The 19,597-nt window shown below is 38.7% G+C and overlaps 1 protein-coding gene across 2 annotated transcripts in view; it reads right to left on the bottom strand.

Moving 5' to 3' along the window:
- CHIC2 (cysteine rich hydrophobic domain 2) overlaps nucleotides 1-18,648 on the bottom strand; it is a 59,611-nt gene extending 40,963 nt beyond the window's left edge. For both annotated transcript variants that reach the window (XM_052641828.1, XM_052641827.1), the window contains exon 1: nucleotides 18,254-18,648. In XM_052641828.1, the coding sequence (XP_052497788.1) occupies nucleotides 18,254-18,372 (119 nt within the window). In that variant the 5' untranslated portion in view covers nucleotides 18,373-18,648. The remainder of the gene's footprint in view (nucleotides 1-18,253) is intronic.
- Nucleotides 18,649-19,597: the final 949 nt, after the last annotated feature.

Consider the following 19,597-nt stretch of genomic DNA (forward strand, 5'->3'; position numbering starts at 1 on the left):
ATTCAAGATGGGCGGCATCTTAATTTAGTTAGCTACAGAAACTAACAGATGAGATAAAACTAAAAAACATTTTATGTTGGCAGGAAGGTCTTAAGATGGAAAATATCCATGTACTGCCAGTGAACTATAAATTATTACAGCCATTCCAGAAATTAATTTGGCATTAAAAATATTTATACTTTTGGTACAGTAAGTTTTCCTTTCAGGGATCTTGCCTAAAAAATAATCTGAAATGTGAATAAAATTATATGCACAATTAAGTTTCCTGAAACTTTTTTCACAATAGAGAAAAATAAACAAAATAAAATATTGAGAATATTAAGTAAACTACTACAGTATCTCAACATAATAGAATACTAGACAACTATTAAAAATGAAGTTGCAAACTAATAATATGGAAAGCACATATAATATACTGTTAAGCAAAAAATACAAAAACATATACATAGCATATGACCTAGAATGTAAAAGAGAAAACCTTACAAAATCATAAACCCTTCAAGCACACAATTTGATAGTACATGGAGAGAGCAGCCTGGACTACCATTTATGGGGTCACAAACAGTCAGACACAACTGAGTGCACATACACACAAAGGGTCTTAAAAAAATTCATTACAGTGGCACAGATATGTTAATGAATAACCAAGTATTATGCAGTGTTTTTCTGTTTTTTTGTTTTGTTTTAAATATTTATTTGGCTGCCTTGGGTCTTAGTTGTGGCATGTGGGATCTAGTTTCCTGAGGAGGGACCAAATCTGGGCCACCTGCGTTAGGAGCTCATCGTCTTAACCATTGGACCACCAGGGAAGTGTTATTTTGGTGAGGGAGATCTAAACACATTTTATTTCATTTGTTGTTTCTTAAAATAGGATCTATTTTTCAGTAGATATATAAGCAAATATACCAGAAGTATTTTATAACATATAACAACATCAACATAATTTCTTATATTTGAATGTTTTATCTGGTATTAACTAGGTATGTTATCACAAGTAAAAAAGAAGTTTGGGGTTCACTAATCAGCTTTCCTGGATGCATTTCAACCTTTTCTGTAGTTCTAGTCCATATAATCTCATCCTTTTTAACTGTGATTTTTAATTCTTCTGTGTTCCTGTATCTCCTCATATTAATGTCTCTTAGATGCACTGTTATTTTGAATTAAAATATGTTTTGAACTCAGTGAATTCTGCCTTTTAAATAAATGAAGTATAACAATCTGAGTTCAATTTTGTTTTGTGCTGTGTTTATTTTCCTTGTTTCTGAGTGCAGTGCTCCTTTTAACAGTGAAAGTTTTAAAACAGTAGAAAGACTACAACTGTATGAAATTAATTATGATACACTAATCTGAAAGATACTACACAGCTCAAAACCATTTACACTTGAGAGTAACCTGTTACTCTGCATGCCTTATTAGGATCCCCCTGAACTCTGGTGAATTAGATCACAAATGGGCATTTGCTTTAAGAATAACTATCTCCTGGGCTGTGGGATGGCCAGGGCTACCCAACCTGGACAACATTAACTAATTCAATTTGATCCTCTTTCTTGATGTATCTGAGAAAGAAACAACAGATGGTAACAAGAAGCTGAAACGAAAGCCAAGATATAGTAAAGTTATGAGTAAGTACAGGTTAAAACAAATTAAAAAAAAAGAATAGGCTGAAGCCAACAGTAAGCAGAAACTGTTAAGATAAAAGGAAAAAAAGGTCTGGCAGTTCGTGGCAACAGCAGAAGCTAGAACTGAAAGGTAAGTCGCTGTGACAGACCACTAGACCAACGGACACAAGCTGCTGAGAAAAATGACACAATAACTTCATCACCAGAGCTGCACTCAATTATCCAAAACAATAATATTCCAGTCTCCTTGAAGTCTGGCTATGCAATCGCAAAGTTTCCTGTCTTCTTTAGTCTCCATGCAGTCTTACAAAAAATCTGCACTACGAAAGGACCCCTGAGTGTTTCTGTTCTTGGAAATCTAATAGAGCCTAATACTTCAGACTATGTAAGAACCTGTAATAACATTGGCAAATGTTCCCAGTATAGTAAATGAAGAATGCGGAATACAAAGTACTCTATAAGTATGGTCTCAATTTTTTAACAAAAATACCTACATAAACATAAAAACAGCGAAAGTTTATCAAAATAGTGATTAATCTTAGGCAATAATATTATGGGTGGTATTTCACTTTCACAATTTCATGTTCTCCAAAACTTCAATAATTACTCATATGTACTTTAAACCAAATATTTTATTAGGGACAAATACATCAAAATATTAAATGACCTTTTCCTCCTGGTGATAACAGATGACTTACTTTCTGCTTCACTGAGAAATACTACTTTTCAATTTATAATAATCTTTACGCTTTTATTAGAATTAGAAAAAGTATTAAACCTGAAAAAAAGTAGATAAAGGAGTTTTTTATTTTTAACCTTGCCTAAGGAAATATACACACAATTGACATGTTTAGATTTCAAGATCTACTAGTTTAAAGTGTATTTCAGAGCATACTTCAAGGATTTTTAAAGTATATTTAAATATATGTTATATAAATTGTAAAGAATTTGGAAATTAAATAGAAAAAAAAAATCCTAATTCCACAACAATAGAATCTCTAAATCTGAGAGCTAAAAGGGACCACGACCATCATTTGGTCCAAATATTTAATTTTACAAATGAACAAACTGATGCATAGAATGCAAATAATTTGGGTATCATAACTAATTAACATGTACGATCTAGCCTACAGCCTTATTCTCCTGAACCCAAGCCTGGGTAATTTCTACTACTGGACAATGCCTCTAATAACTTTCTCTGTAAGCAAAGAAAACATTTATCTCTTTGAACTAGAAACTCTAAATTGAGAAAACATTTGAGAACTGGAGGGAAAAAAACTTTTTCCATCAAACAGAAATTGTAAAATTTAAAACAACACGTGGGACTTCCCTGGTGGTCCAGTGGCTAAGACTCTACGCTCCCAATGTAGGGGGCCTGAGGTTCAATATCTGGTCAGGGAACTAGATCCCACATGTAGCACCTGAGAGTTTGCATGCTGCAACTATAAGATTCCACATGCTGCAATTAAACATCCCACAAGCTACAACACCCAGCGTAGCCAAATAAATTTTAAAATGCTGATAAACTACAAGAATGTATTAAAAAATAACACACAATAAATGTTAACATTCTCATATGGATCTAGGGGGAAAAATCTGGTTTTGAGCTTTTCACATTTGTATCTAAAATCCCCACATATGTAAGATTTTCCTGTAAGTATTTCTGTTGATGAATTATATAGAGAACACTTGAGTTTGCTGCTCTGGTTCAATAAAAGCAATTAAGCAAACAAGACTCTGGAGCCAGATTGCCTGGACTGAAATCTTGACACTGCCTTTTCTAGATGTGTCACTCTGAGCAAGTTAGTTACTTTTTCTGAGCCTCAGTTTCCCTATTTATATACCAAGGATAATAATAACCTCTAAGTCATTAAATGAATTCACATACATAAACCACCAACAATGCACTGCATAAACTCCATATGTTTAACTGCTTTTATTTTTATAAAACAATGCAAATGTATGCTATGTTTTTATTACGGTTATCACTCTTCTAATAAAGTTGACAATATTATCATTAATGTCCACTATAGATAATGATGGAGGGCTTCCCTGGTGGCTCAGAAAGTAAAGCATCTGCCTGCAATGTGGGAGATCTGGGTTTGATCCCTGGGTCGGGAAGTTCCCCTGGAGTAGGAAATAGCAACCCGCTCCAGCATTCTCCCCTGAAAAATTCCATTGACGGAGGAGCCTGGTAGGCTACAGTCCATGGGGTCGCAAAGAGTCAGACACGACTGAGAGACTTCACTTTCACTTTTTATAGATAATGATAAACTAGAAAAAGTCCAGATCACAATGACTTCACAAACACCCTCTTCAAACAGCTTAGCAAATAAAACAGCCAATGATAAAACTAATGTTAACTGTCAAAGCTATTCCAACTTCCTGCCAGCCTCTTCAAGGTCAGGGGTAATGTGGAGGAAACAGGGTACACAGAGAGGTGCTGGGTTCAGGAAGTCCACCAGGCTTCTATGTCCAAGGAATTCTCCAGGCACAAATACTGGAGTGGGTAGCCATTCTCTTCTCTAGGCGTCTTCCCAACCCAGGGATTGAACCCTGGTCTGCCACACTGCAGGCAGATTCTCTACCTTCTGAGCCACCAGAGAAGCCCCTCAGGAAAGCTAGGAAAAATTAAACAGTTGGAGCTAATATGGGCAAGCATGAGGCCAGGAATCCATGCAGGTAACACAAAGGTTGAAAGGCACAAAGAAGTTACTGTGATGAAAATATAAGAGCAACACAATGGAGAAACAGAATGCCTGAATTCTAACCCTGGTTCAGATGTCAACTAGATATGCTATCTCAAGAAAGCAAATTTTCTGGGTTTATTTGCCTCACGTAAAACAACCTGTTCTCAGGGTCGCTTATGCCCAAAGGTCAAATGCAATTACAAAGTTTTTAAGGAAAAAAAATAGCAAAGTTTTATGGATTACATTTTATAGGTAAAACAACTACTACAAAAAAAATGGAAGAAAGTTTTAAAACTTTATTTCTGTCAAAAAAGTTTGAGAGTTTTCCTCTTTGCTAAAGTTTGTACTCTTTACCAAGTGTGGCTTATCTCACATTCTGACAGAGGAAGCACTATGAAAAAAGAGAAGTACAGAGTAAGGGGAGGTAGATGAGTTTAAATTTTAAGTAGAAAGGAGAATAGGACTCATTAAGATAATTGTGAAAGATTTGAAGAAGGTGAAGGAGCTAGCTATTTGGGTATCTGGGGCAGAGGGATATTTCAGAAAGTGGAACCAAACAGTGCAAAGCCAGAAGTGTACCTAGAATAATTCAGTGAATAGAAAGGAGGCGTATGACTAGGCTAGGGTAAACAAGTGAAGAACGGCAGAAGTCAGAGAAATAATAATGGGCCACAGCAGGTAGGGTCTTACAGGCCATTAAAAGGAACTTTAATTCTGAAGGTGGGGAGTTCTGATAGAAAAGAGACATGATCTGATTTGTGTTTTAAAAGAATCACTGTGGCAGATGTACCAAAAAGACTGTAAAGGTTGAGAAGCAAAGGTGGGAGCAGGGTGAAGAGAAGTATGAAATATAAGGCAGAAGAGAGACAAGGACAACTCACGCCAGCAGTACAGAGATGGCAAAAAGTGGTCAGATTTTGGATATTTCTTTAAGACAGAGTCAAGAGATTTACTTCTTGATACATTAGATGCAGTGAAAGAAAAATAGGGACATCAAGGATGTGTCAAAAGACTTTTCTTACTCTAAGCAAACAGGATACCAGGTCTGCCATCAACTGAGAAGGGGAAGGCTGCCCTTGAGAGCTGATTTCGGGGGAAGAATACAAACTCAGTTTTGGATATTCTGGACTCTGAGACACTCAACCCATACAAATCTATAGACTCGAAAGAATTTTATTTTCCTGTCAATATGACAACACATATGAACATTAGTTCTGTTCAGTTCAGTGGCTCAGTCGTACCTGATTCTTTGAGATCCCCATGGACTGCAGCACGCCAGACTTCCCTGTCCATTACCAGCCCCCGGAGCTTACTCAAACTCATGCTGGGATTGAGTCAGTGATGCCATCCAACCATCTCATCCTCTGTTGTCCCCTTCTTCTCCCAACTTCAATCTTCCCCAGCATCAGGGTCTTTCCCAATGAGTCAGTTCTTTGCATCAGGTGGCCAAAGTATTGGAGTTTCAGCTTCAGCATCAGTCCTTTCAATGAATATTCAGGACTGATTTCCTTTAGGATGGACTGGTTGGATCTCCTTGCAGTCCAAGGGACTCTCAAGAGTCTTCTCCAACACCACAGTTCAAAAGCATCAATTCTTCGATGCTCAGCTTTCTTTAAACTCCAACTCTCACATCCATACATGACTACTGGAAAACCCATAGCTTTGACTAGATGGACCTTTGTTGGCAAAGTAATGTCTCTGCTTTTTAATATGCTGTCTAGGTTGGTCACAGCTTTTCTTCTAAGGAGCAAGCATCTTTTAATTTTATGGCTGCAGTTACCATCTGCAGTGATTTTGGAGCCCCGAAAGATAAAGTCTGTCACTGTTTCCATGGTTTCCTCATCTATTTGCCATGAAGTGATGGGACCGGATGCCATGGTCTTAATTTTCTGTATGTTGAGCTTTACGGCAACTTTTTCACTCTCCTCTTTCACTTTCATCAAGAGGCTCTTTAGTTCTTCTTTGCTTTCTGCCATAAGGGTGTTGTCATCTGAATATCTGAGGTTATTGGTATTTCTCCTGGCAATCTCGATTCCAGCTTGTGCTTCATCCAGTCCAGCATTTCTCATGATGTATTCTGCATATAAGTTAAATAAGCAGGGTGACAATATACAGCCTTGACATACTCCTTTCCCAATTTTGAACCAGTCTGTTGTTCCATGTCCAGTTCTAACTGTTGCTTCTTGACCTGCATACAGATTTCTCAGGAGACAGGTGAGGTGGTCTGGTATTCCCATCTCTTTCAGAATTTTCCACTGTTTGTTGTGATCCACACAGTCAAAGGCTTTGGCATAGTCAATAAAGCAAAAGTAGATGTTTTTCTGGAACTCTCTCGCTTTTTTAATGATCCAACAAATGTTGGCAGTTTGATCTGTGGTTCCTCTGCCTTTTCTAAATCCAGCTTGACTATGTGGAAGTTCATGGTTCATGTACTGTTGAAGCCTGGCTTGGAGAATTTTGAGCATTACTTTTCTAGCGTGTGAGATATAAACCAGAAATTTCTGATTCAATCTGAACACATAGGTTATACAAATGGCAAGTGAAGAAAGCTCTTATTTTCTAATGCTGAACTCTGAGCTCAATGGAGTCAACTTTTTAGCTATTTTGGGAGATGAAGTCATAATCAAAGAAGAAATTAATAGATTTTAATACATAAAAATCATGCTTTAAATTCATCTGGCTGCCTTAATACACATCTAAATATCAATGTGGCTCATGGAAGGATAGAACTGAAAGTGTACCCAGAAGATACAGTACCCCTAGAGTTGGAGACATAAATATATGAGTCTCAGAATATAACTCTAAAAATTTTAACTGTGTGACAAAACTCTATACATTTGAGTTCAACCAGCTCTGTGAAAGTATAATCTCATTTATAAACTAGTAAAATCAAAAATTTACTTAAATCATGTACTACAATCACTCATCACTATACAGTTTCATAATATTCTAGTATTACAATTTTACTAATTTTCAACTATTAAGATATTTTCAGCAATTACATATGTTGTTAAGCAGCAAAAGTTTTATAAATATATAGTAATTAAACTTCATGGTTATTACTTCCGATAATTAGGGATTCAACTAATCTAACTCAACTACTTTACATTATCTGTATCAGACTAAGGAAAAAAGATTTTATATATCTAATCTGTATACAGTCTAGAATATGCTTCATATGTATATAACATTATGAGCAACACAGTGATGATAAACTATGTCCATTTAAGAAGCAATATACAGTTGAACTGGTTTAGAGTAGAGACTACCAAAATATCAACTTCAAGTAACATTTACAATTTTTTAAACAAATTTTAATGTATTAATTGGAATACAATTGCTTTACAATGTTGTATTAGTTTCTGCTATATAATAATGTGAATCAGCTATATGCATACATATATTCCCTCCCTCATGAGCTTCCCTCCCACCTCCAACATTTATAATTGGATAGTTTAGAAAGGGCAGAAAAAGAAGGCTGGATACATAGGAACTCCTTCACTGGACTAATCAAGGACTCCACTGTAATTACAATGCATGAAGAAAGAAAATAAAACCAGTTACTCTTGCAGGAAGCAGACAGACAGACAGATGAGGCAGACAGAGATACAGACACACAGATTCACTTCTTATCAATCAAAAAACAAACGTAAGTTAAAATAGTCCAACCAACTCAATGCTAAGTAAACTTCACTTACTAGATGTAGAATGGAAAAGAGCGTCAAGAAGAAAATCATTTCTCCAGATCTTTGAGGAAATTTCAGTCCTTATGTAGACAATTCCGCTTTAAGAGTAAAAATGTAAAAAAGCAGTCTTTTCCTCAAATCTAATGAACAGATCACTGTCAAACACCACACATCTTGTAGCTAAAGGGTACAAAGGTCCTCACTTCAAAATCTACGATCTTGTGGGAAAGCCAGGATCTTGTGGAGTAGCCACTGTTCTCTTGTCATACTTAGCTGCCCTGTGGCAGCAGAACAGGAAATGCAAGTATGTCATCATGACAGTCTCAAGTCAATAGTAAGGGCAGCCACCGATCTCTGACCTCACTGTTCACGAAGCCAAAACAAAGACCAAAAGAAAACAAAAAATAACACAACTGGGAAATGAGACGGCAAAAGTGACCGAGGCAATGTTCTGCCATACCTCATAGAAAAGTTGCTAAATTTGATGGCTTACAGCCAGAAGTGTAATACCTCCTTTATCTAAAGTCTATCACCCTACACCAGGCCACTATCATCTCATCTTTACTGTTCCAACAGCTCCTAACTACTCTCCCCAGTTTCACTCTAGTCTCTCTATAATCCTTTTTGGTCCCTACTGAGCTTGCCAATCTCATTTCAAGGAACTATCTCCTTTGTTTCCTGTGTTCTAGCCACAATACAGTAGTAGCATCCTTTCAGTTCCTCAGGCAAGCCAAACTTATTTTGCTGTTCTCCAGACCTGCGGGGCTCTTCACAGGACTCTTTCACCCTTCCTAAATATTACCTTCTCAGAGGGGTTCTCTATATCACATTATTTTCTGCCACAGATGCTAATGTCTCCTTCGCAGTAACTTTCTCAGACATAATTTATCTGTTAGCTGTAAGCTCCAGAAGGGCAGAGGAACTATGTATGTTTCATTCATAACTGTAAACTCAGAGCCTCAAATAATACTGAGCATAAAATTTAATAAATACTTGTTAAATTACTTATCACGAAACCTGAACAAGACAGTTGATAATGAAGGATTAACTGAAAAATACTCTAAGGAGATAAGAATCTCAAAACCCAAGTATTAAAAATCAAGCATCTAAATCCAGCACTCAGAACCAACTTCTCTTACTTTATACATTGGTCTTATAAGGTTGGTTGTATCATTTCTAACCTAAAGCTGATCAATTAGAAAGAAAAAAAGAACATAAACAGAAAGCAAAAGCTCTCATATGCAAAATTCAAAGGAAAGTACCATTTAGAAAAGATCCTCAAACTTTAAAATACCTCAGTGGCCTCTAAGAACATCACTATGTACCAATCTGTCAAGATTTTCTTTTGATTAAGTTTCCTCTACTCAATCAGATAATTCTGACAGGATCTTAAAGCAGGAGAGCATATTTCCAACTGATTTTCAAGACAATGATAAAGATTAACCAAAAAATACACATGAAGGGATAAATATAAAAATATATGGCAATAATTTGCCAAATGTCTATTATGGGTTCAGGTAATCAGATAAATTATTTCTGACTGTCACACCTAATCCCTGAGATAGATATCCCTTTTGCAGATGAGAAAACTAAAGTTAAGAAAGGTTAATGGCTACAGTTCGGAAGTCTCTGAGAACTGAAATCAATCTGCTTGACATCAGAGACCACTCTTTCCACAGAACCATCTCTTGCTTTCCAAACGTGTCTAAGAATCACCCAAGCTCCTATCAAAAATAAAAATTCCTAGACTCTTCCCTAAAAGATTCTGACTGAGGATGTCTGAAATGTATATTTTTAAAAATGTCCTTAGTGATTCTGATAATCGAGCAAGTAATTCTAATAATAATCAGCCAAGTTTAAGAAATACTGTACTGAGATTAAGCAAGACTGCATGAACATGGAAACACTGGCATAACATCTGATTTTACAAATGGATTCTGAAACAAATTATGAAAAGTCACCAACAAATCTTACACAGAAGACATCAGAGTAAGGATACTTAAAAGCATCTGTTGCTGTTATATTTTAAAGCTTAATTTCATTGAGAATAGTATCTTAAGTAGCTTTATAGTAGATTAAAAAGGTAAGCCATAGATACTAAAAAGACTTAAAAGATTCCATTCTGAACCTTCCTGGTGGTGCAACGGATAAGAAACCACCTGCCAATGCAGGGGTCATCGGTTCAATCCCTAACCTGGGAAGATTCCATATGCCATGGAGCAACTAAGTCCGTGCACCACAACTACTGAGCTCTAGAGACCATGCTCTGCAACAAAATATAGCCCCTGCTCAGCACAACTAGAGAAAGCCAGCCCAGAACAAGAAAGACCCAGCACAAAAAATTAAAAAAATAAAAATTATTAAAAAAAGAAAAAAAGATTCCCTTCTGAGTACACAGTTGATCTAATATCTTAGGCGTTTAACCTGTTAGGAATATAAAGTCAAGCTGGGATTCAAGAGCAGCTCTCAAAAATATTATTCTTTAGAATAATAACAGCTTTTGATTACTATCATAAATAATCTCTTATCATTTACTTTCCACCATTTAGTTCCTATATTCCACTTAGCTAAACACATAACATTTTAAGTACTAAATAATTTCACATCTGTTGGCAGGCAGAAATCCCATACTGAACTGTTTGGACTGGAATATCACGTGAATTTCAAATTACAGCAAAATTTTGATCAAGACCACCCCCAAGTAAAAGAAATGCAAAAAGGCAAAATGGTTGTCTGAGGAGGCCTTACAAATAGCTGAGAAAAGAAGCAAAGCTACAGGCAAAGGGGAAAAAGAAAGATATACCCATTTGAATGCACAGTTTCAAAGAACAGCAAGGAGAGATAAGAAAGCCTTCCTCAGCGATCAATGCAAAGAAAGAGGAAAACAACAGAACGGGAAAGACTAGAGATCTCTTTAAGAAAATTAGAGATACCAAGGAAACATTTCATGCAAAGATGGGCACAATAAAGGACAGAAATGGTATGGACTTAACAGAAGCAGAAGATATTAAGAAGAGGTCACAAGAATACACAGAAGATCTATACAAAAAAGACCATTTCATGACCCAGATAACCACGATGGTGTGATCACTCACCTAGAGCCAGGCATCCTAGAATGCAAAGTCAAATGGGCCTTAGGAAGCATCACTACAAACAAAGTTAGTGGAGGTAATGGAATTCCAGTTGATCTAATTCAAATCCTGAAAGATGATGCTGTGAAAGCGCTGCTCTCAATATGCCAGCAAAATTGGAAAACTCAGCAGTGGCCACAGAAAAGGAAAAGGTTAGTTTTCATTCCAATCCCAAAGAAAGGCAATGTCAAAGAATGTTCAAACTACCACACAGTTGCACTCATCTCACACACTAGCAAAATAATGTTCAAAATTCTCCAAGCCAGGCTTCAACAGCACGTGAACCATGAACTTCCAGATTTTCAAGCTGGTTTTAGAAAAGGCAGAGAAATCAAAGATTAAATTGCCAACATTCATTGGATCATTGAAAAAGCGAGAGTTCCAAAAAATACCTACTTCTGCTTTATTGACTATGCCAAAGCCTTTGACTGTGTGGATCACAACAAACGGTGGAAAATTCTGAAAGAGATGGGACTACCAGACCACCTGACCTGCCTCCTGAGAAATCTGTATGCAGGTCAAGAAGCAACAGTTAGAACTAGACATGGAACAACAGACTGGTTCCAAGTTGGGAAAGGCATACATCAAGGCTGTATATTGTCACCCTGCTTATTTAACTTATATGCAGAGTTCAGTTCAGTTGCTCAGTCGTGTCTGACTCTTTGCGACCCCATGAATTGCAGCACGCCAGGCCTCCCTGTCCATCACCAACTCCTGGAGTTCACGCAAACTCACCTCCATCGAGTCGGTGATGCCATCCAGCCATCTCATCCCCTGTCGTCCCCTTCTCCTCCTGCCCCCAATCCCTCCCAGCATCAGAGTCTTTTCCAATGAGTCAGCTCATGAGGTGGCCAAAGTATTGGAGTTTCAGCTTCAACATCAGTCCTTCCAATGAACACCCAGGACTGATCTCCTTCAGAATGGACTGGTTGGATCTCCTTGCAGTCCAAGGGACTCTCAAGAGTCTTCTCCCACACCACAGTTCAAAAGCATCAATTCTTCAGCGCTCAGCTTTCTTCACAGTCCAACTCTCACATCCATACATGACTACTGGAAAAACCATAGCCTGCAGAGTACATCATGAGAAACGATGGATTGGATGCAGCACAAGCTGGAATCAAGATTGCCAGGAGAAATACCAATAACCTCACATATTCAGATGACAACACCCTTACGGCAGAAAGCAAAGAAGAACTAAAGAGCCTCTTGATGAAAGTAAAAGAGGAGAGTGAAAAAGTTGCCGTAAAGCTCAACATACAGAAAATTAAGACCATGGCATCCGGTCCCATCACTTCATGGCAAATGGATGGGGAAACAATGGAAACAGTGACAGACTTTATCTTTCGGGGCTTCAAAATCACTGCAGATGGTGACTGCAGCGATGAAATTAAAAGACGCTTGCTCCTTAGAAGAAAAGCTGTGACCAGCCTAGACAGCATACTAAAAAGCAGAGACATTACTTTGCCAACAAAGGTCTATCTAGTCAAAGCTATGCGTTTTCCCATAGTCATGTATGGATATGAGAGTTGGACTATAAAGAAAGCTGAGCATCGAAGAATTGATGCTTTTGAACTGTGGTGTTAGAGAAGACTCTTGAGAGTCCCCTGGACTACAAGGAGATCCATCCAGTCCATCCTAAAGGAAATCAGTCCTGAATATTCACTGAAAGGACTGATGCTGAAGCTGAAACTCCAATACTTTGGCCACCTGATGCAAACAACTGACTCACTGGAAAAGACCCTGATGCCAGGAAAAACTGAAGGCAGGAGGAGAAGGGGACAACAGAGGATGAGATGGTTGGATGGCATCACAAACTCGAAAGACATGAGTTTGAGTAAGCTCTGGCAGTTAGTGATGGACAGGGAAACCTGGTATGCTGCAGTCCATGGGGTCGCAAAGAGTTGGACACGAATGAGTGACTGAACTGATCATGTGAATTTCAAATTACAGTAAAATTTTGAAATAAGCTTACTACCATATTTCTCATTTCTTCAAGAAAGTTTACTCACTGAGAAGTTTTAGCACTTGGTCCAGTTAAGATATTGATCACTCTTCTCTTTATAGTGTCAGAAATATGCTCAATGCTATGTTCTAAATCAAAGTAATTTCCTCTTAAATTATAAGGAGCAAGAAAAATCTCTGAGAAAATAATATCTACTTTAAACAGATAATTTTTTCACAATCACCAAACTTGCTCTTTAGAAAAAGACAAACCAGGGAATTTCCTGGAGGTCCAGTGGTTAAGACTGTGCTTTCACTGCCAGGGTTCAATTTTTGGCCAGGGAACTAAGATCCTGAAAGTGCGGCCAAAAATAAAAAAAAATAAAGTAAAAAATGATAATCCGTTTATCTTATGAATATGATTATAAGAGTTCTATTGTAAAATAGTTTGCCTTCATTCAGAGGTACGAAAAAAAGAAGAAAAAACTTATTCTTTTGACAAGTTTGACAAGATACAAAGATGTATGCAATTACCTCATTTATTTAGAGAACATTTCAGAACCCATCATATTCCAGACAGGGCTTCCCTGATAGCTCCGGTGGTAAAGAATCTACCTGCAATGCAGGAGACCCCAGTTCAATTCCTGGGTCAGGAAGATCCACTGGAGAAGGGATAGGCTACCCACTCCAGTATTCTTGGGCTTCCCCTGTGGCTCAGCTGGTAAAGAATCTGTCTGTAATGCGGGAGATCTGGGTTCGATCCCTGGGTTGGGAAGATCCCCTGGAGAAGGGAAAGGCTACCCACTCCAGTATTCTGGCCTGGAGAAGTCCATGGACTGTACTGGGTGGCAAAGAGTCAGACACGACTGGGTGACTGTCACTTCACTTCACTATTCCAGATACCATATTAAACAGTGGAGAAATAAAAACCAATAAGCATAATTCCTGCCTTCAAAAAACTATCCAGCTTTGTGGAGAAATATCAAGAACCTTAAAAGTCTCCAAACAAAAAATTTAATCTTAAAAAAATGGAATAATTACGCTGAGTGGAGATAAGGAGGTGAGAGTTACAAAAGTTTACAAAATTATTTAACTGAAGTGAATCTGTTATTTAAGCAAATCTCCTGTTGCTTACCACAGCATGCAGTAGCAATCTTGGTCCAGGACATTTCAAGACAGAATTTTTTTTAACTCTACTATCTGAAAGGTCAATATATACTGAGGTGTTCTGTGATGTCTCCTATGCAAAGGTCCTACTGTATTCCAAAGTGTTTCCATATTTTTTCAACTCACATTTCTCAATCTTTCAATTTTCCACAGCTTACGTGAGATGAATGATAAAGAGAGTGATGTCTCAGAGCCATCGATAAAAACTGGTCAAAGATGAGGAATTTTTATGGACATTGTAGAAAGATTATACCTCAGAGGAAAGTACCCGAAGACACAGTAATTTAGTGAATAGAAGAGAATAACATTAGAAACAAATCTAAAAATAAGCTAGCTCTATGACAAGGCTTATGTTAGAAGTCAAAAATTACACATTTCCTAGGGAGGCTCCAAGTTTGAGTTTTATATGGGAGGGCATGAAACGCGACAGGAACTAATAATGTCAGTTATGACGACAGATTAGACAGGAAATACTGGCCTAAAACCTACTTTTAAATTCTAATTTTTATATTAAGCACTGCTATCATCACTGTGAAAAATCTAACTCTTCAACAAATGATAGTTACAAAAATTTATTCTAAGGGGAAGAGAATGTTATAATTTTAAAAAATATTAACCAATTTTGCCAATTAACACCTAATACATTAATAACCTTTCCTTCATCCTCATTACATAATAAACTGAGAAGTACACACACACACACACAGAAAAATCTTTTAACTGAAGTGTGAGCAAGTCTTTTAAATTATATGTACATAAAAATTATGCAATAACAGGAACTTATCATTTCCCTCTCTTCCTTCAAACACCACTTTTCCTCAAAATACTATTTTGTATAAGATTTCTTCCTATTGGAGCTGCCAGCTTGTTCCATATTGCTACATGCAAATCTAAAAATATCAAGAAAGAATACTGATCTTATGGAAGTACACAGTTTAAGCCTGACTTGTGGTCAATATGAAAATACTAGAAACTACATTAAAGCAAACTTCACTTAAGCAAATTATACATTTTAAATACTTGTATGCCCAAAATCTGATTATGCCACAAAACTAACTAAGCCCTGCCTGTGTAGTAGAAAATGAAAGATGACTTACTTTCTCACATCACTATAATGACATGCTGCATTGTCATATGAGAATACAGTGACTTCTAAAATAACAGCAATATTATAATATGATGTATTATAGAGGGGAAAAGAGTGGAAATAATCAATCATAAAGGTCTACTCAAAAGTGAAATCTGTGAAAAACACACATGAATGGATCTATATAGTTTCGGATTGATGTGGATTACAGATGATTCTATACATTACACTATATTGACTTCCAAACTGGTAAGGGAAAACAGTTCTGAGTAGCTCCTTAGTTTAAACAAAGGAGGAGCAGATAGGGCAGCTGTAGTGATAAGCTTAACCAGTAGTCTTTTAACTGTTTTAATAGCTCTTCCCATTTATACTTGCAGGCAAGAAAAACTGAACGTGCTCAACAGTTATAGCAACCCACAAACACCAATTTCAAAAACCATTATAGGTATTAACTGGCTCCTACTGGCATAGTATGCCTGTGAATGATACAAAAAGTTTTGTACTACTATTAACCGTACTTATCTATGTCACCACAAAACAGAAGATTCTTATTAATTCTCCTTGAAATATTTCACACCATTTACCCTCATACAAATTGCCCAGAAATGGAAAAATAAGACTAAAGTGAATCACTATTAAGTTTGAGAATGGCAGTTTGGATTTCTTAGTACTGTGCTCTATACCTATGTTTCTCAAAGAGGAACACTATATGTGTGGATGATAATTAATAAAGGTTATATTTATTGAGCACAGTACCACACAATGTAATGAACTCTTTGCATGTACTGTCTCAATTAATACTTAATTTTAACTATTAGGGACTACAACTAGCCCCATCTTAAATGAAGAGTCACAGATAAATAATTTACCCAAGAAGTGGCAAAGGGTAGATGTGAACCCAGAGCCTAGAACCAGAGTAACAGGAAAGAAAGTGAAGTTGTTGAGAGAGAGCACAGAAAAATTAACTTCTATGTAGAAAGCCATACTGTTTATTGGGGGCATTTAGTTTCTCTTAATACTCTGGAATAGCAGTTTTTAATCCTGGGTACCTACGTGAGTCACTTGTGGAACTTTTTAAACAAACTAGGTCCTCACTCAGATACCTGGCTTCCACTGAGGCAAGGACAAAAACTCCCCAAGTGATTCTAATGGGCAATTAAGATTGGGAACCACTAATAATTCTCTCCCACTCTGTTAACCTCTGTAAGTAGCCAACTAAAATCAAATTTACTAATCACCTATTCGGTTCTGAGCTCTCTGACTTTTCCATCATGCCCAACAATGTACTTAGCTTTTCTTTTACTCAGAGGAAACATTATAACTATAGCTGCACCTTTTAAAATAAAATTTTGCCAGCTTTTCTTTGATATGAGGAATTTAAGGGGAAGGGTGGGCAGATATCATGATAAAGTTTGAAAACCAATCTTTAAGCACTCCTTAACTTTAAAAGAATGTATTAGGTTCAAATAGTCAAACAAAAAAATGGCAGGCTCTGACATGTAAACATTTCTGCGATATATGTTAAAAAGATTTAATATCCCATAGTATTTAGCTATATGTCTTAATTATGCTAGTGATGACACTTAAAATACTAAGTAACTGTTAGTACGGTGATATTTTATTGTCTTCTCATGGCACTGTGACAGATAATGCAGTGTTTTTATACTAAGTCACCAGAATATAAACAGGTGCTAAAGAAATCAAAGCATTACATAAGCACACCCAAACAACAATATGGCTGGTCATACCATGTTTTGAGAAGTGCAAGGATTTTACTGACAGTCTTATATGAGAAGTCCTACTATTTCACTAAAAGTTATTCACTGCACATCCCACTCACCCTGAGCCAAAAATAAAACATGAAGTGTGTTCCAGGCAATTTCAAACTTACTGGCCCTTCCTATTTTACTAAAAAGGTAAAGTGGAGAGATGTCTAACAAGCATAAAGTTTGACCTAAGATTTGAACAGAGATCTAAAATGAAAAGGCATAAATTCTTCAACTTGTACAAAACGCTGAACTTCTCAGACAAACATTACAAAACTTCCTGCTTCCGGACAGCTCATTATTTGGTTCAAGTCTTCACATTCCTTTATTAGTCATGACCTTTCAGAAAGTGCTCCTTCCTTATTGTCTGAATAATATCAGACTTTTAAAATGTTGCCAACTGAACTTACAGGAACCCTTATCAAATGAAGAAGCCATCCCAGAGTTCGTGCCCCAAGGAAGGACTTAAAATTACAGAGAACCCTGAGTAACCTGAGCAGTTTGTGCCCATCACGTAGCTTTTTCTTTAATTATGTGTAAACATACATCATTCTGCATCTTAAATACATATGTTCATCCATACATTGTTTTATCATATACAATCACAGGAACTTGCATTAGTTCCGCACAAACTGACTCTGCAAGAAACTGGGAAGACTTGTGGGTATGAGTGAAACAGACACGACGACAGGGAACCACTCATTACCGATCGTCGCTAGGGTTTCACCCGGCCCAGATCCGGCCTCTGAGCCATATGTCACTAGGCTCAAAGGCACAAACGAGGAAAGAGAACCACAGGGTAAATGGATGAGAAAACTGGGGGAGGCACCTGAGAAATACGTGTATTTCCACCTCGAAGCTGAAGGGGTGGCCAGAAGGGCAGACCCCAAAAAATAACCTTCCTCCTGGGATTCGTCAGAGCGCCCAGGCCCGTGGGGCCTGGTAACAGGAGTGGGGAGGAGCGGGGCGGGGGGGGGGGGGCGTAGGGCAGCGTTTGTCCCCACTCCGGAGACAGAAACAAATGAAAAAAAAGCAAGTTCTCACTTCCTGGTCGCCTACTCTTCCCGAAGGCCTCAGACACCCGGGAGAGAAGGCCCCCGCGGAGCAAGGGGCCCACCCCAGCCCTGCACCTCCCGTCCTCGCCCTAGCCCTCCACCGGGCCTTACACGGTGACGTGACCGGAGCCGCGGACCACCACCGGGTCCGGCGAGTACTTGAGCAGCTGCTCTTCCAGGGCCCGCTCCTCGTCCTCCTCCTCCTCATAGATTTCGTCGAAATCCGCCATCCTGAGACTCCGAGACCCCCGGACCGAAGGGGCCTGTCCAGAGGCTGAGGCCGAGATACGGGCTGGCGAGGCGGCGAAGGCTGAGGGGAGTCGCTGCCGCGGGCTCCGAGGCCGCGGAGTTCGTTCTGTGCTCTCTCGGCTTCGGCTACAGAGGAGATGGGGTCCTGGCCGTCGGCGCCGCCGCCGCCATTACCGTCAGCAATAACAACAACACAATGTCAACATCCGCCCAAGGGCCGACACCTCCACCAGCACTGCCGCGACCGCCGCAGCAGCAACTCAGGCAACCACAGCAACAGCCAGAGCCTCCCGCAGCGGGAGCACCCGGCTACGACATCGCGAGACTTCCCGGGAGTGCCGGCGGGCGGATGAGTGGGCGCGTGGGCGCGAGAGCGCGCGGGCAGGCGGGCGGGAGCGCGCACGTGAGGCCTCGCGCGCTTCCCCAGGTCGCCTTCCTCGTCCTCCACCCGCCGTCTACTCCTGGAGCGCGCTCTCGCTGGCGCGGCCCCGCCCTCCAGGAGAAGAGTCGCTGACCCTTAAGGAGAATGTCTCTGGAAACTGGTGGTTTTGACCCCGACCCAAAGAACAGAGCTCTGAGTGTCCAGTGGGGCACTTGGTTCCCCAGAGTAATCTCTAACCAAAACAACTAACAATAAAAGCCCTAGTTTGGAATAGAGAATTTATTGTGCATGTGGTTGCCGGTGTATCCAATAATCGAATCTCACTTTTCGTCAGTTTTTTTAGTCTGTGATGAGAACCAGAGTCTGTAGTTTTCCAGTTTGAGGAACCCAACAGACCCAGCTCAAATATGTTTGCCCACTGTAATACAGGATTTTTCAAAATATGTCCAAGTTCAAACATCTTGTCCCATCGTCCCCTTAAATACAGATGAGGCCAGTTGTGCTGATATATTTTTTTTTTCTTATGAGAAAACTCATTGCAGTCAGGCCATGACACAAAATTAACAAACTCTTGATTCCAGATTAGAAGATGCAGTTGCCTCCCTAACTTCTTCACAAGCCATAACCTCATTTCTCCTTTAAGAATTTAGGGAATCCCTTTCCCTTCCTTCCAGCTCTTCCCAGGAAAGGAACGTTGAAGGGAGGAGAGCGGAGGCAGAATTGAGTGGATTCTTCTCACCTGCCTAGGTCATTACTAAAGGCCCAAGGTTCACTCTGGGTATTTGGTTGTATTCATAGTCAAGAACCTGCCCAGGCAAACAAAT

Source organism: Budorcas taxicolor, chromosome 6 (assembly GCF_023091745.1).
Source record: "Budorcas taxicolor isolate Tak-1 chromosome 6, Takin1.1, whole genome shotgun sequence".
Classification (NCBI taxonomy): Eukaryota; Metazoa; Chordata; class Mammalia; order Artiodactyla; family Bovidae; genus Budorcas; species Budorcas taxicolor.